This window comes from Lactuca sativa, chromosome 2 (assembly GCF_002870075.4).
Source record: "Lactuca sativa cultivar Salinas chromosome 2, Lsat_Salinas_v11, whole genome shotgun sequence".
NCBI classification, from domain to species: domain Eukaryota; kingdom Viridiplantae; phylum Streptophyta; class Magnoliopsida; order Asterales; family Asteraceae; genus Lactuca; species Lactuca sativa.
This window is the reverse complement of record NC_056624.2, coordinates 74,565,907-74,581,667: the sequence shown is the minus strand read 5'-3', so window position 1 is coordinate 74,581,667 and position 15,761 is coordinate 74,565,907. Positions and strand designations below refer to the sequence as shown.

General features: G+C 35.9%; 1 protein-coding gene and 1 pseudogene across 1 annotated transcript; both read left to right on the top strand.

Moving 5' to 3' along the window:
• LOC111880092 (leucine aminopeptidase 2, chloroplastic-like) overlaps positions 1-5,048 on the top strand; it is a 29,525-nt pseudogene extending 24,477 nt beyond the window's left edge.
• A 5,046-nt stretch (positions 5,049-10,094) lies between these two features.
• Positions 10,095-14,115, top strand: LOC111880091 (putative disease resistance protein RGA3). Its single transcript, XM_023876496.3, has one exon. The coding sequence runs from the start codon at positions 10,160-10,162 to the stop codon at positions 13,901-13,903; it is 3,744 nt and encodes a 1,247-aa protein (XP_023732264.1). The 5' UTR covers positions 10,095-10,159; the 3' UTR covers positions 13,904-14,115.
• Positions 14,116-15,761: the final 1,646 nt, after the last annotated feature.

The window sequence follows — 15,761 nt, the reverse complement described above, 5'->3', positions numbered from 1 at the left end:
CTAGCCTGTCTCTAGCATGCATAATATCTCATAAAATGTATCACAAATATCTCATAACACAAAATAAGGGTGTTTTTGGGAAATCACAGTTCGGGCTCTGGCTGATTGTACACACTTCTCTTTTTGCTTTTTCTTTGAAACTCTTATTCGCTTTATAAAAACACATTTCTTTTTGAAAAATTGTCTTAAATCCTCAGTTTGAGTCCAGATTTACCCGAAGGTGCATCCGAATCCCTCAAACCAAGGCTCTGATACCAACTTGTAACACCGTAAATTTCAAAATAATTTTTCATTTAAAAATAATCGTTTAATTCTTAAAAACACTTTTCTTAAAATCTCATTCATAATCGAATTACAAAACATAACTCCATTTTCACTTGCATAATAAACCAGGAACCTCAAAACATGACTCTTTCTCTGGTGTGTACAATCGAGCCGGTGCCGTCCCATGATCCTGAGAGAAACCTGAAACACATAACACAAAACACTGTAAGCACGAAGCTTAGTGAGTTCCCCAAAATACCACACATAACACATATTAGCCACTCGAGGCTATAACTCTGTGGGTCCGTGGACCCTACTCTGTGAACCTTCCGGTTCTAACTCTGGGAACCTTCCGGTTCTAACTCTGTAAACATGCACATCATAAATCACATAGAAATAATGTAGTACAACACATAACATACATAACATACAAATACTCTGTCACATAACTCTGGTTACCTACTCAAGGTAAAGTATAGTGAGAAGACTCACCTGGCAATCAGAAAGCAATTATCTGCACATGCGAACCTCGGACTCGCCACCGCCTAACACATAAGGCAATTATCTCTAATTAATGCTCGAAGTCCCAACTCTAATCAACCGGCGATTACTCTTTCCCTCTCTAGTCAGGTAATGGGTAAAAGACCATTTTACCCCTCCCTGACCTCTATTACCTATGTTGACCAAAACTCCCAAAGTCAACATAAGACAACTCAAGTCAACGGTCAAATCTGACCAGACTCGGCGAGTACACAAGAGTGACTCGGCGAGTCCATGCGGGTTCTCTAAATCCTTTTTAAACCTCTTAGACACGACGAGTTCCCTCTCCACTCGTCGAGTTACTCGGCAACGAATCGTGGGGCAACCCCGACTCGACTCGTCGAGTCTGCCTATGGATTCGGCGAGTTGCTCCCATGACAACCCTCATATGACCTTCTGAGGTCAGATCTGCTTCACCAAACCATAGATCTTACTCCCTCAAAGCCAATAACCACAAAAAGGTCGAACCTTGGGCACTCATTCAAGGTTCTACAAGCTCATTTGGGTGAAACCCTTCATTACATAACAACCCTAGCTCAAAACTCCAAATAGAATGCATAAAGTAAGATGGAAGGGACTCTCTGGACCTCTTTGGGTCCAGATCTATGGCTTCACACTCAAAGGGACACTATACTCCACAAATCAAGCCATAAAAGAAGCCAGAAAACCCTAAAATCACCAATCTTACCCAAAACAGAAAAGGGAGAACGATTTCTTACCTCTATGGTGAAGATGCAAGCTCAGAAGCTTTGAATCGACACCCCCTTGACCTCCCTTTGCTGGAAATGACTACTCCATTGCACAACCACCTCAAGAATGCTCCAAAATGGCTCTTCTTCACTCTCTCATCTATCTGGTTCGATAGGAGTCTCTCAAAGGTGTAGGTGGCCGCCACTGAAGGCCATAAGGGCCTTTAAATAGGTCCCAAACACGGACAATTAGGGTTTTCCTTGACAGCGACGACTCGGCGAGTCCAAATACCCGACTCGTCGAGTCCCTTCATTAAACTGGTCCCCAGAACATGATCCTACTCGACGAGTTGAGGCGTCAACTCGCCGAGTCTCCTCATTCCCCAATATAAAATACTCAAATTCCCATACCTGGATATCCGGATGTTACAAGTAAAGAAGATTTTCTCTAATTATACAAGAAGATTTTTTTACTTGTAATTTGAAATTTTGTTCTAATGATGTCTTTTTTTTAGGGTTTTGATTGAACAATGGTGGCCACGAGAGGTTAAAATAAAAAAATTATGTGTTGAAAGGTAATGATATTCATTCCCGATGTTTTAATTTGTTTTGATTCTAATTTTCCATTCTCTTATTTTCGGCTATCATAGTTTAAGTTTTTTTTTTCATTTCCTTTCCCCGGTTTGATTTCAATTTTCCAACCTGGGATTCGATTTATCTTGGGATTAGCATAGCTTGTGGGTTTGTAATTTGTTGGAAAATATCTTTATGTATCTTGAGATTAGAAATTAGGGTTCTTAGTCATTTTCTTTTGTCATTCCATTCATTTTTTATTTCATTCTATCCAACCAAATTGGTTTTTGAGTTTCTGACAAAAATTTGATTATTTTTACCATATTATTATGCTTATATAAGTGGTTTGTTTTTGTATATTTTTGTGTAGGCAAAGAAGAAAATGAGATATTTTGTTCTTGGATGTTCTATGGTTAGCTCTTTGATATTTAATGTATGTTTTATGAAAAAGTTTCAAATGATCTTATGTTCAAGGATGAAAATACCCTTATAGAATTATGAAATCTCACTATGCTTATTTATTGTTTCATTGATAGAATGTATCATCTGATAATGTGAAGAAGATTCCGTTAACACTTAATGTTGGTCAAGTTGCATCCAACATATGTTTAGCTACTGAATCAAAGCTTGCTACTGCTTCACCAATAACAAAAGGTAATTTGTTTCTTATCTTTTATTAGGTAGGTTGCACCTTGAATTTTATAGATAATTAAGTCTGTTGACCCTTTTTGGTCTTGGATCTGGACCCAAGCTAGAAAATAAACTTAAGTACACACAAGAAATTTGCTCAGGGGTAATTTTGGGAAAAGAGCTTGTAAATGCCCTTGCTAATGTTCTCAATCTTGTTTGGTCATCCTTTTTTACTAACTTTTTTACCCTTCTTGGGCCCATTTGTTACATGTTTAAGTTTATGCTTCAGGGGTATTAGCGGAAGAAGTTGAAAAGATTGATGCAACATATAGTGATGTGCTTACAACAAATATATTGGATATAGAACAATGCAAAGAATTGAAAATGGGTTCATATCTTGGTGTTGCTGCTTCTGCAAATCCCCCAAAATTTATCCATTTATGTTATAAACCTCCAAGTGGTTCCATTAAAACCAAGCTTACTTTAGTAGGAAAGGGGTAGACTTTTGACAGGTGATAATAATATTCTCTTATTTTGTTTTCAGATGTTATTAGTTAGAGAATGTATATTTAATATTTTCTTCTAAATGTGACATTTCTTTGTTATTTTTTTGTTTGCATGGTGGCTATAACATTAAGAGAGGACCTGGTTGTTTAATTGAGCTGATGAAATTTGATATGGGTGGCTCTGCAGCGATTTTATGTGCAGCAAAAGCCCTTGGTTAAATTAAACCGCTTGGTGTAAAGGTGAGATGATATGTTCTAAAGAAAATTTATAAAAAAGATAGGAGTTAATAGGAAAATCTATAAAAAAAACTTACCTGATAAGGACAAGTTTCTTCCTTCTTTTCCCATTAATTTCTGTATGGATAAAGTGTTGAATGGTAAATAGTAAGTGTTGTATAATGTATACACAAAGTTTTTTTTTTTTGGATTGAATGAAGTGTCTTAATGTGAATCCTTTAAGTAAAAAAGTAATAACAACTTTTTATACCTGTGATATATAACTTGGCTTATAAATTATGGTATCACATGTTCATTTTATTGTAGCAGCTTGTGAGAACATGATAAGTGGAACTGGTATGAATCCTGGAGATATATTGAAAACCTCAAATGAAAGACAATTGTGGTACACATTTACAAAAAAAAATCATGAAATTTGATAAATCATAACAAAGTATAATACAATTATGAAGTTTGAAATTCCCATCTTGTATATATAATTGAAATTTTTTATTGAATCTTTCATGTTAATGTAGGTTAACAACACTGATGTTGAAGGTGGACTTACACTTGCTGATGCTTTAGTGTATGCTTGTAATCAAGGAGTAGACAAGGTAACTTTTACTATTCAGTTACATCTTTTATTTGGTTAAAATTGGGTACCTTTTTCAAAGTATAATATCCTAATAAGATTTTTTGTAAAGTATAATGCTAGAATTTGGTAAAATTTTCAAAATACAATGTTTTAATAAAAAAAATATGCAATTACAATGTTGTAATAGTAAAAAATGAAAGTCGAATGCTAAAATATACAAAGCAATGAAAAGTACATTGGTGACATGGCATATTCCATAATTTCCTCATATTGTTGTTTTGGCAACTTTGACTAGAGCTTATGTGGTTGCTCTTGGGCCCTCAATTGCACGTATACATGAATACATTGATAACATAATTTGGGATAAAAAAAAGGATATATAAAAAAAGGAGTAAATTACTAAAATAGTCCTTATGGTTTGGTCAAAAGTGCACGTTTGGTCCCTAACCTTTTTTTTGCACTCGGATCGTCCCTGTGGTTTGATTTTGTTGCGTTTTTCATCCCTATGGTTTGGTCAAAATTGCACGTTTGTTCCCTAAATTTATGTATGTAAGGGACAAAAAACGCAACAAAATATACTATAGGGACGATCTGAGTGCAAAAAAAAAGTTAGGGACCAAACGTGCAATTTTGACCAAACCATAGGGACGATTTAAGTAATTTACTCTAAAAAAGTCATTATTGATATTTTGCTTAAATAATAAAACATACATTTTCACACCGGGTGATGAGTTGTCAAAGGAAGTGGTTGTGGCCTCGGAAGTCGCTGGAGAAAAGCTTTGGAGGTTGCCAATGGAGAAAAGTTATTGGGAATCCATGAAACCTGGAGTGGCTGATATGGTCAACACTGGTGGTCGTCAGGGTGGTTCTATTACTGCAGCTTTTTTCTTGAAGCAATTATCGTGTTTTCTCCAAATAATTTAAGGTTAATTGCAAAATTACATTTTTACCCTTTGTGCTAATCAGAAAGAACAAGTATTTTCATTTTAGATATTTGATTATTGGTCAAATAATTTTCATCAAGACAATCTAGTATTGCGTTTGTTATGTATTGGACTTTATCTTTATTATTATTATTATTATTTATTATTATTATTATTATTATTATTATTATTATTAATGTACCAATTTTTTTATAGCTTTATATGTATTTTTTTATACGTTCCCCGTGTTTTACGTGGGTCATAATCTAGTTCATTCTGAAAGAATATTATTGTTGACATTAATAACGAATTTAATTAGTTTCCATAAAAATGAATTATAAGTATGGATAGTATTTAATATACATATAATTAATACTAAATTCTTATTGGTGCATTCTAGCACACAGTAAATGTGAGAAACATTTGAACTTGCCTCTCTCTCTCTCTCTCTCTCTCTCTATATATATATATATATATATATATATATATATATATATATATATATATATATAATTTGATTATAATGGAGACAATGTCACCGATGGATGGAATAGGAAGAGTATTTCCACCATCTGTATGAATCTTGGAAATCTTGAGATTTCAATGTATTTATTTACATTGGTAAGGACATCAATATTATTTGTCATGTGATTGGAAGCACCCGAATCAAAGTATCAAGCATAAGATTTAGTTAAAATTTAACCTAGAAATCCCTAATGTGGAGAATGCAAAAATGATCATTTGTTGAATAGTTTTCAGGGATATGGATTGCGAACAAGCATGAGCATTGTGTCTGGAAAGTAGTATTTACAAAACTAGCAACAACATCTGTGGAGTCGACTAAAGCAAATCAGTATATGGTGTTTGATACTTCTTGAGGGCATAAGTAGGACAATCTTTGATGATATGGTCATCTTTTTTGCGACAATTGCAAATCTTTTTGGAACAATTTAAGGACATATCATTTGCAAGAAAACAATTAACACTATCCATATCTTTTACTCTTGACTTACTTTGAGCTGCATATGGTATAGAAACAAGATTGGTTTCATCATGCTCCATGTTGGTTTGTATGCAAGTCATTAACAAATGAGGAATCATATCTTTCTGAAGACATGATGCTATAGAATAATGGACCAATAATTGAGCAAAATATTAATAGATGAAATTGGCCTAAAACTCAAATAATAAATAACTCAGGAAGTCACAACCGGGCTTTGATCTGATGCCATGACAAAAGAAAAAAGGAATGGAAGAGAGTGCTCTCAAAATTGTGTATTCTAATTATGAAGAGACTTCTTCTTACAACCTAATTACCAGCTAAATCTGAGATTAATATCAACTAACTACAACATATTACGAGGCCCAGATTCAGCAAATCAAAATATCATGCCGTATAAAGTCCTTCCATTTCATCTTTCCATATAAAATGCTGAACAAAATTTTCCATATATCGGTTGATTCCTTTGACAATAAGTACCCAAAGCAAATGTCTTTCGAAGTATGCTACATCTTTTTCAAGCAAACCAGAGTTTATTAACAAAAGTAAAAAATTAATCAAAATATATTACCTTTTTAATGTAATTCTCCTTATAAATCCGCATGAACATGGAGCCATGGAGGTTGTAGGAAAACATGTGGGAAGCATGGACATTCATCCTTAACTTTCATTTTCTATAGTTTTTTGTACATATAAAATTAAAGAATTCATTAATTAGTTTGTGGTTAGGTGGTCCACTTTAAAAACTATATTCATATTTCATTTAAATCTTCCATGGTTATATATGTAGCCGAATAGTGAATAATAAATAGTACATAGTAAACAATGAATAGTGAATTTGTTTGAAAAGTAAGTTTCACTTATTTTAAGAGTTTGGTGATAAATAACTTTTCACTATAATGTACTAATTGTATACATACTAACATACGTGACTTCAAGTCTTTTTTTGTAACGCCCCGATTCTCAGGTATTGCTTAAATATGAGTTATTGGGTTAAGCCCTACTCGACGAGTTGGTTGATCTACTCGTCGAGTAGCAGCGGGAAGGATCGTGTGTTAAGTAACCTACTCGACAAGTCCATATTGGGACTCGGCGAGTAGGAGCTGGCAGCTGAAACCCTAAATTCCAGGGTTGTGCACCCTATTTAAGGGAACATAAACCTCTTTCACCCTCTTTGTAGTCTCTTAGCAAACCCTAATACGTGTGTGTGTGCCCATTGTGTGTTTGAAGCCTTGGAAGAGGATTTTTGGTGAAAAGAGCTAGGGAAAGCAAGTGGTTTGAAGTAAGGAGCTTGGGGGAAATCCGGATCTACTCCAGTTGTCATCTCTTGGGAAGGTATCAAGCTGTTATCCTCCTTTCTATTTCGTTCTAGACCTCCTTGGTTGAAGATTAGGGTTCTTGGTTGGGTTATAAAGTCATTTCTTGGAGTATGAGCCAAGATCTGAAGTTGTAACTTCATATCTGAACTCTCTATAGATTGAAGGACCATAAAGTTCTTAGCCTTGGCAAGTTTAAGCCCCTCCCTAAGTGTAAAACCCCATTCCAAGCATAGTTTGGGCTTTTTGAGTCATTGGAGCCTTGCATCCACGTAAAGTTTGCAACTTTACATGGTAAGCATGCCTAAGGAAGTTGGATCTACAATTTAGGGCCTTGCCATGGCTTAAAAGTTGTCTGCATGATAAAAGGACTGAATGGACTCGGCGAGTCACATGAAGATGGCCGTGAACTCGACGAATTGGTTGAACAACTCGGCGAGTCCGATGAAGATCACCATAAGACTCGACGAGTTGAAGAACAACTCGGCGAGTCGGATGGGTTTCCTCTTGGATCTGTATGAGTGTGTATCCATCGAGTCGCAAGGAGGGAACTCGACGGGTGGCATTAAAAGTTCGAACGAGAATCAAAGGAACTCGACGAGTCACCCCGATGACTCAGCGAGTTGGATTGTACTGCAAGGAACTCGGTGAGTAGCCGATGGTACTCGGCGAGTTGGGGTCAACATGGACTGTTGACCTTGACTGAGGGCTTTGACCTTGACTAGGGGTTGACTAGTGGGTTATGGGGTACCTTAAAAGGTTAAGGACTTATGAGTATGACGTACTATGATGATAGGTGGTGGAGCCTGTGTCAAGTGGTCTGAGAGTTGGAGTTACCTTTCGTGTCGACATCTGCGAGGTGAGTTATCTTCACTATATCGATAGGGTTTACGACACCAAGGCCGACCCTTTAGTTGTGATTGTTATGGTATGCTACATGTGGTTATGATATATTAGATCGGTATCCAGATAGACAGTATGATGTCATGGATTGACATGTTAGTGACCTGGTTGGGTCGGTGTTTTGGTTATGAGAGATTACTATGATCGATGATCTACAAGATAGTTATATCTAATATTTGTACATGTACGGGTTGATGTGCTTATTGATCTGATTAGATCGGCGTCCTGGTAATTAGGACAGTATTATGTTAGTGACCTGGTTTAGGTTGGTGTCCTGGTATATAGGATGATGGTATGTTAGTGACCGGATAGGTCGGTATCCTGGTTAGGATGTTGTTATGCCTTATGATCTGCTAGATCTACTTGTTTGTCTATGGACTGTTATGTGATTACCTGTTATATGTGCACATGGTTATTTTCTTGTGGTTGGGTTGAGGCGGTCCTGCTTTGTGCTGAAGGCCAATATACCCAATAAGCGATTCGGGAAGACTGTAGGCCCACGTGGCAGACCAGTCATGTCGAAGGCTCAGGATAGTTTCAGACAGACTGCAGGCCCGACAGGGTGTTCCAGTCAGGCCGATGGCCCAGTATGCATGTTGATTGATTAATTATTACTAATATGGTATTATTATTTTGGGGGTAGCTCACTAAGCCCAATAAGCTGAAAACTGTAAGCCCTCGGGCTTACAGTTTTCAGCTTATTGTTTCAGGTACTTTAGGAGGTCATGGAAAGGCGAAGGCGTGACCGTACCGCTCCTCATCCTTATGTTATGATTTTTGGGACACTCTGATGGGAAATGATTTGAAAACATTTTGTAAACAATGTTATATGGTTTTTATTTATGATTTAAAAAGATTAAATTTGGCGTAAAATTTATGGTTATTACATTTTTTCTTCACAACTACTAAATTTGATCTTCTAAATTTCGAATCATTTCTTTGCAAAGAAGACGAATGAAAGGGATAGAACTCTACGTACAGGAAATATTTTTACAAGTATATATTTAGATATTGGTAATGATTTGTATTATGTGTGCTTAGTGTATACAATCCATTCATTTGTTGGTCCAATCCCGTTATAGATTCTAAAATAAAACTTAAATAATGAATCCATTATGCCTCTTCGTTTTACTTGTCTGATCTCAAAATATAGCCATGAATATGGATTTGTATAAGAACATCAAAAAGTGGTCAGCGACGGACGCAGGAATACATAGTAGGTGTTGCCGGGATGAATATGTGTTGTCGATACATGAAAAATAGTTTAAAAAAATCGAAAAATCAAAAAATTTTACATTGCGGCCAGAAAAGTTAAGGGTTGCCAGTGCCACACCGGGAACCCTTAAAACTATCCCTGAAAGTGGCTATAGTTTACTTTTTGCATATTAACTTTTGTATGTGTGTGTGTGTTGATGCTTTCTTCTGTGTATATTGTAACATGGCACGATAAAAACAACCTATATTTCGGTCTTAAAGTGAAAACGATATTTATAAGGCTTGGACGGTGTTGACGAGGGAAATGGTGATTGAAACTTTTCCTCTCAGTTGAACACCGCACTTTGAGTGAGAGAAAGGTGGTGAGGGAGCTCATTCCCTCACTCTCTCTCCTATTCCTATTGATCAAATTTTTTTTTATTATTTTTTTTTAATACCTTATTAAATTGTATATCTTCTAAAAATTATAAAAAAAATATATCAAAACCCATGGTTTTTAATTTCCTAATATTTATAGAAAATATATTTAAGAAAAATAGTAAGAAAATTTTTCCATCTATTTGTTTAGGTAAGTTTAGATAAAGAAAAGAAAAATGAGGGAAATGATATTAAAAATAAGAGAATTTGCCACCCACACCTCCCTCATGTCTATTTGCTACCACGAATCTAGATAACGTTGAAATCTATTTGTAACTACATCTATTTGCTACCACGAATCTGGATAACGTTAGAAATCTATTTGTAACTACTCTCTCTCTCTCTCTCTCTCTCATTTTGTTAACAGTGAAAATGGCCGAAGCTTTAGTCACTATTGCTGCGGAGGGGATACTGAAAAAGGTGTTGACTATCGCTGCCAGCGAAATCGCCACTGCTTGGAATTACGAAGAAAAGCTCAACAGCCTCCACCAAAAATTGGAGCTGATTCGGGCCAGATTGCGCGATGCAGAGAAACGAAAGGAAACAGAGGCTGTGAGGGCGTGGTTGAAACAACTAAAAGAAGCAGTGGTCAAAGCTGACGATGTGTTGGACGAGGTTGATTATGAAATTTTAAGGCGTCAGATAAGGAAACAAGATCAGGTGGCAAGAAAGGTAGCCTGTCTTCCAAGCTTAAAAAAGCTTTCATTTCGTAATGAAATTGGTCATAAAATCGAAAAAATTAATGAAGACTTGGATGAAATATTTAAGAATGCAAACGGTTTACAACTACAAATTGATCAACAGCCTGCTGGCACTGTTCCAGATCCAGATCGGGAGACTGTTCCAGATCTAGATCGGGAGACTGTACCTTATCCAGAAAAATTCCAAATTTTTGGGAGGGATGATGAGAAACAACGAATCGTAGAGCTATTAACCGAGTCAAGAAAGGAAGAAGAACTTACAATTTTGCCCATTGTGGGAATGGGTGGTATTGGGAAGACAGCTTTGGCGAAGTTGGTTTACAATGACGAAAAAATCGAGCAGTATTTTGATGTGAGAAAATGGTTGTGTGTGTCGGTTAAAGTTAGCATCGTCAAACTTCTCGAAATGATCTACGAATCTGTTGCTGGCAAGGAACCTCAGTTGCACACTAAGGTCTATTTAATTGATAGTCTTAAAGAGCTGTTGGCATCAAAAAGATATCTGCTTGTCTTGGATGACGTTTGGGTCGAAGAGAGGCAATATTGGGAAGATTTTAGGAAAGAAATGCTATATGTAAACTCACAAAATGGAAGTGGCATTCTTATCACTACACGAAAACTTGCAATCGGAACTCATGATATGATCAGGGATTCGTGTAATCTAGAAGGTCTTTCCAATGATGAGTGTTGGTCAATCTTTAGAGGAAGAGCATTTGTGCCAGGAAAATCACCGCCTCCAGAACTAGAAGCGATAGGGCGTGAGATTGTGAAAAAATGTTGTGGTTTACCATTGTTATTAAATGTAATAGGTGGCATGTTGGCAAATGACACTGATCCAGAGAAGTGGTTGTCCATCAAAACCAACAATGTTTGGGATATAGAAGAAGGGAATAAAGTTCAAAGGATCTTGGAACTGAGCTTTGATAATCTCCCCAATTCTACAGTCAAGCAATGTTTTGTATATTGTTCCATCTTTAAGAAAGACGAGGTCATGGAAAGGGAAGAACTGGTCCGACTTTGGATAGCTTTAGGGTTGGTTCATGAGGAAAAAAACAAGGAGATGGAGGATGTCGGAAATGATGTTTTTCAGATTTTAGTAAGTAATTCGTTGTTCCAAGATGTTCGAAGGGATGAGCATGGTCACATCACTCATTGTAGCATGCATGATCTGGTGCATGACCTTTCATTATCACTTTCAAATCATGAAAGCCGATGTCTGGTGGATGCAACTAATGATGATATTGCACGTATCCCTCATGTTAAACATCTCTCTTTTTACCAAGAACTGATCGAGGATGATGAATTCAAATCCAAGGTTTCTATGTTCATTGAAAGGAAGCCGGTAGCTAGAACTTTGCATACATTGTTCATCAAAGTTGAAATTGAGAAGAAATTTCCATTTCAACAATTCAAGTGCATACGAGTCCTAAAACTCAAAGGTTATAAAAGAGGGAAGTTAGACGATTCAATTGGAGGGTTGGTGCATCTCAGGTATCTAGATTTGACATATACGAAAATCCTTGTTCTTCCTGAATCTATTGGTAAATTATACCACTTGCAAACTCTGAAGTTGCCTAAAGACATTGAGCAGTTTCCAGAAACCATGAGAAATTTGATATGCCTGCAATATCTAATCTCTCACACAAACATTCCTGCCAATATCTTGGGGCAGTTGATTTATCTTCGAAAACTGTCTTCCGTCAAAGTGGTTGGAAGGAAGGGACATGGTATTGAAGAGCTACGCAATTTGAATAACCTCACTGGAACGCTCTGTATTTTCAATCTAGAAAATGTTGAGAGCAAAGAGGATGCTGTCAATGCAAATTTAAGTAGAAAGAAAAACTTATACAATATTGAATTCAGTTGGAGTGGGAACAATGATGAAGATGCTACCCGAAACAACAAGGATGTATTGGAAGGCTTGCAACCCCCTAGAGATGTGAAAAAGTTGACATTTAGAAATTTTTCAGGTGATAATTTTGCAGAATGGGTAACGAAGATGGCAATCCATATTGAAGGGAAATGGACACCCCTTGACAAGCTCGTGGAGATCAGGTTATTTGGATGTAGGCGCTGCCTCTCTCTTCCAACGCTTGAGCACCTGCCTCATCTTCAGGATCTGGTGTTGGAGTCTATGGTCAGCTTGACAAGCTTAAGGAGTACTTCCGATGTTACTGGATCTACGAAGCCTTTATCTCCATCGTTGAGAACTCTCACACTATGGAATATGGAAAGACTTGAAAAGTGGATAGATGGAGCAACCAACAGCTCAAAAATGATTTCGCCTGTCCTCGAGGAGTTGGTAATTGCTAATTGCCCAAAGATTATTCTCTTAGATGAATGCCATCCCCATCCTCTTGTTTCCTTAAGCATATCTGACTGCACAGGTATGGAGTCCATTAAGAGCATACAAGGCCTTACATCTCTTGAATTTTTATATATCTGGAATTGCCCTAGTCTTTTAGGAATACCCAGTTTTTCTTGTGATGATTACCCAGCATCAGTAACGAACGTGGCAATCGATATCGAACGGAAATGGACGACCCTTGACAAGCTGGTGAAAATCACATTATCTAACTGTTGTAGCTTCCTCTCTCTTCCAATGCTTGAGCACCTACCACATCTTCAGGATCTTTGGTTAGCGAACATGAACACGTTGACATGCTTAAGGAGTTCCGATGTTACTGGATCTATGAAGCCTTTGTCTCCATCGTTGAGATCTCTCAGACTATATAATATGGAAAGCCTGGAAAAGTGGATAGATGGAGCAACCAACAGCTCAAAAATGATATCGCCTGTCCTCCAGAGATTGAATATCAAGAATTGTCCAAAGATTATTCTCTTAGATGAATGCCATCTCCATCCTCTTGTTTCCTTAAGCATATCTGACTGCACAGGTCTGGAGTCCATTAAGAGCATACAAGGCCTTACATCTCTTGAATCTTTATCTATCTGGAGGTGTCCTAGTCTTTTAGGAATAGCTAATTTGCCCAACCAGTGTCATTCTTTGAAGACTTTGTATATTTTCCATTGCGAAAAGCTGACTTCCTTCGCTCAAGAAATGTGTGACTGTTTTGCCTTCTTAAATGACTTGAAACTTGGTCCGTTCTCAAAGGAGCTGGATTCTTTCCCAAGTCTCCAAGGCATCGAGAAGTTAAGGAACCACCTTCACTCGTTAACATTATTTGGTGACAATCAGTGGGAGTCAATGCCAGAAGAAATACAACACCTCACCTCACTGACTTCATTAACCATAAGTGGATTCAGAATGCGAGAACTGCCCAAGTGGTTAAAAAACATGTCATCTATCCGAAAATTAGATTTCTATGGTTGCAAAGGGCTAAATAAAGAAATATTTAGACAGGGAGCACCGCGTGAAGCAACTTATGTCGAACTAAATTTTCAAAGGTGTTAATAATGTTGTATCACTCATTCCTCCTGTTACTCACTCACTAATAAACTCTGTTTTCACTTTCACCTCCCTTGTGATCCAATTGGTACTGAAACATTTGTCTTGTTCAATAAGAGAAGTACAAAAGAGATGTAAAAGTCCAAACGTTAATTTTTTAAATTTGTTACTTACACTTTATACTAAATTACTAAATATCTCAAAACTCCTCTCACTTATTCCTTACAACTATTGACTTTTATTTGCAATTGCTGGACCAATTTTTCAACATTCAGTAGTGCTTAGTATTTTTTTTCATAGAGAGGTCATCATTGGACCAGTTCATTGGATAATGGTTTTCGTTCATTGTAACTGATTTCTACTAGACTACTAATATGTTTAATTGCAATATATGATTTCAAAATTTCTCATCCTTCTTTGACTTGATCTGCATAAACCATCGGTATAATGTTCCTTAGGATTATACACTTATCAATACTGTCAATATTTCTAATTTTAATTGCGTATTAAATTTAATATCTTATAAACACAAATAACAGTACTCAATATGTAATGTTTAAACTGGCTGGTTAAGAATTTATTGCATGGTATTAGACTTAGCACTATTGAGTAGTATAATTTATTATTTATAGTTTAAAAAGAGTGAACTGTTTTTCTTGATTTCCGATTGATGAATAAGGAAAATGGAAAAAGATCCAACTTCCTTGTCAGTTGGACAATAAAACAGATAGCTAAATGTTGCTAGTGACTACAATCAGTGATGAAAAAAAACAAACTTTATTTTATCATCATTACCAATGAAAACACCAAATTTCAAGAAAACAGAACAAGCCAAATACCAAAAAGTTAAAAATAAATAAAAATTAAACATAAACAAAAACAAAAACAAAAATTTGTCAACCAAAATCAACATGTAGTGTTGCATTTATTCCAAAACATGAGGGACAGCAAACACATACAAATTAACCACACAAAGGTTAAAAACTTGTACGGTTGTACCCCTACACATGTATGGTTTTGATTTACCTTTGTGTGGTTAATTGGTAAGTCTATGTTGTCCCCACTTTTTTTAGAATACATACAACACTACATGTTGATTTTGATTGGCATTTTTGTTTATTTATCATTTTGGTGCAGTTTTTCCCTTTATAAAAACTGCATGGTTCGGTTTTTCCTGTAGTTTGGTTTTCAATTTTTGAATGCAGTTCAATATCTAGTAGTTGCGGTTTGGTTTTTAAACTGCATATATGTGGTTCGATTTTTTTTTTCAGGGGTTCGGTTTTTAAAAACCATGCACCATTGTTAATTTGTTTTTTGCTTTAACTATCCAAAAACAAAGTGTTTCTTAGAAGCAATTACAACTATTAGCAACTATCCAATCATTTCAATTAGCCATTGCAACTATCAGTCAACTATCCAACATATTTCGATTATCAAACATGAAAACTATAAAATCTATTTAACCAAATAATCGATCCTATATAATATTGATGAAAACTATAAAATCTATTTAACCAAATAATCGATCCTATATAATATTGCTAAAGAATGATTAATGTTATTACTCTTTATAGATTAGTGAACTAAATAACCAACCATGAAAACTATGAGCATAAGTAGCATACAAACGATCAGACCAAATTTTATATAAATGGTGTACCTCTCTACTTAACAACCATCAACTATTTAATCCTACAAGTTTATACCAATTTGTTTCAACATAGGTTGTATTCACTCCACCTGCCAATAATATATGAATGTTTATATGGCATTGATTCAATAAACCAAGTTTGTTAAACTAAACAAATTTTCTAAAAAGAAGAGCAGAACAAAAGTACATTTCAATCTCAATTCCAATATAAAC

Excerpts from the sequence above, each read along its gene's own strand:
- LOC111880091 (XM_023876496.3), top strand. The coding sequence starts at position 10,160 with ATGGCCGAAGCTTTAGTCACTATTGCTGCGGAGGGGATACTGAAAAAG.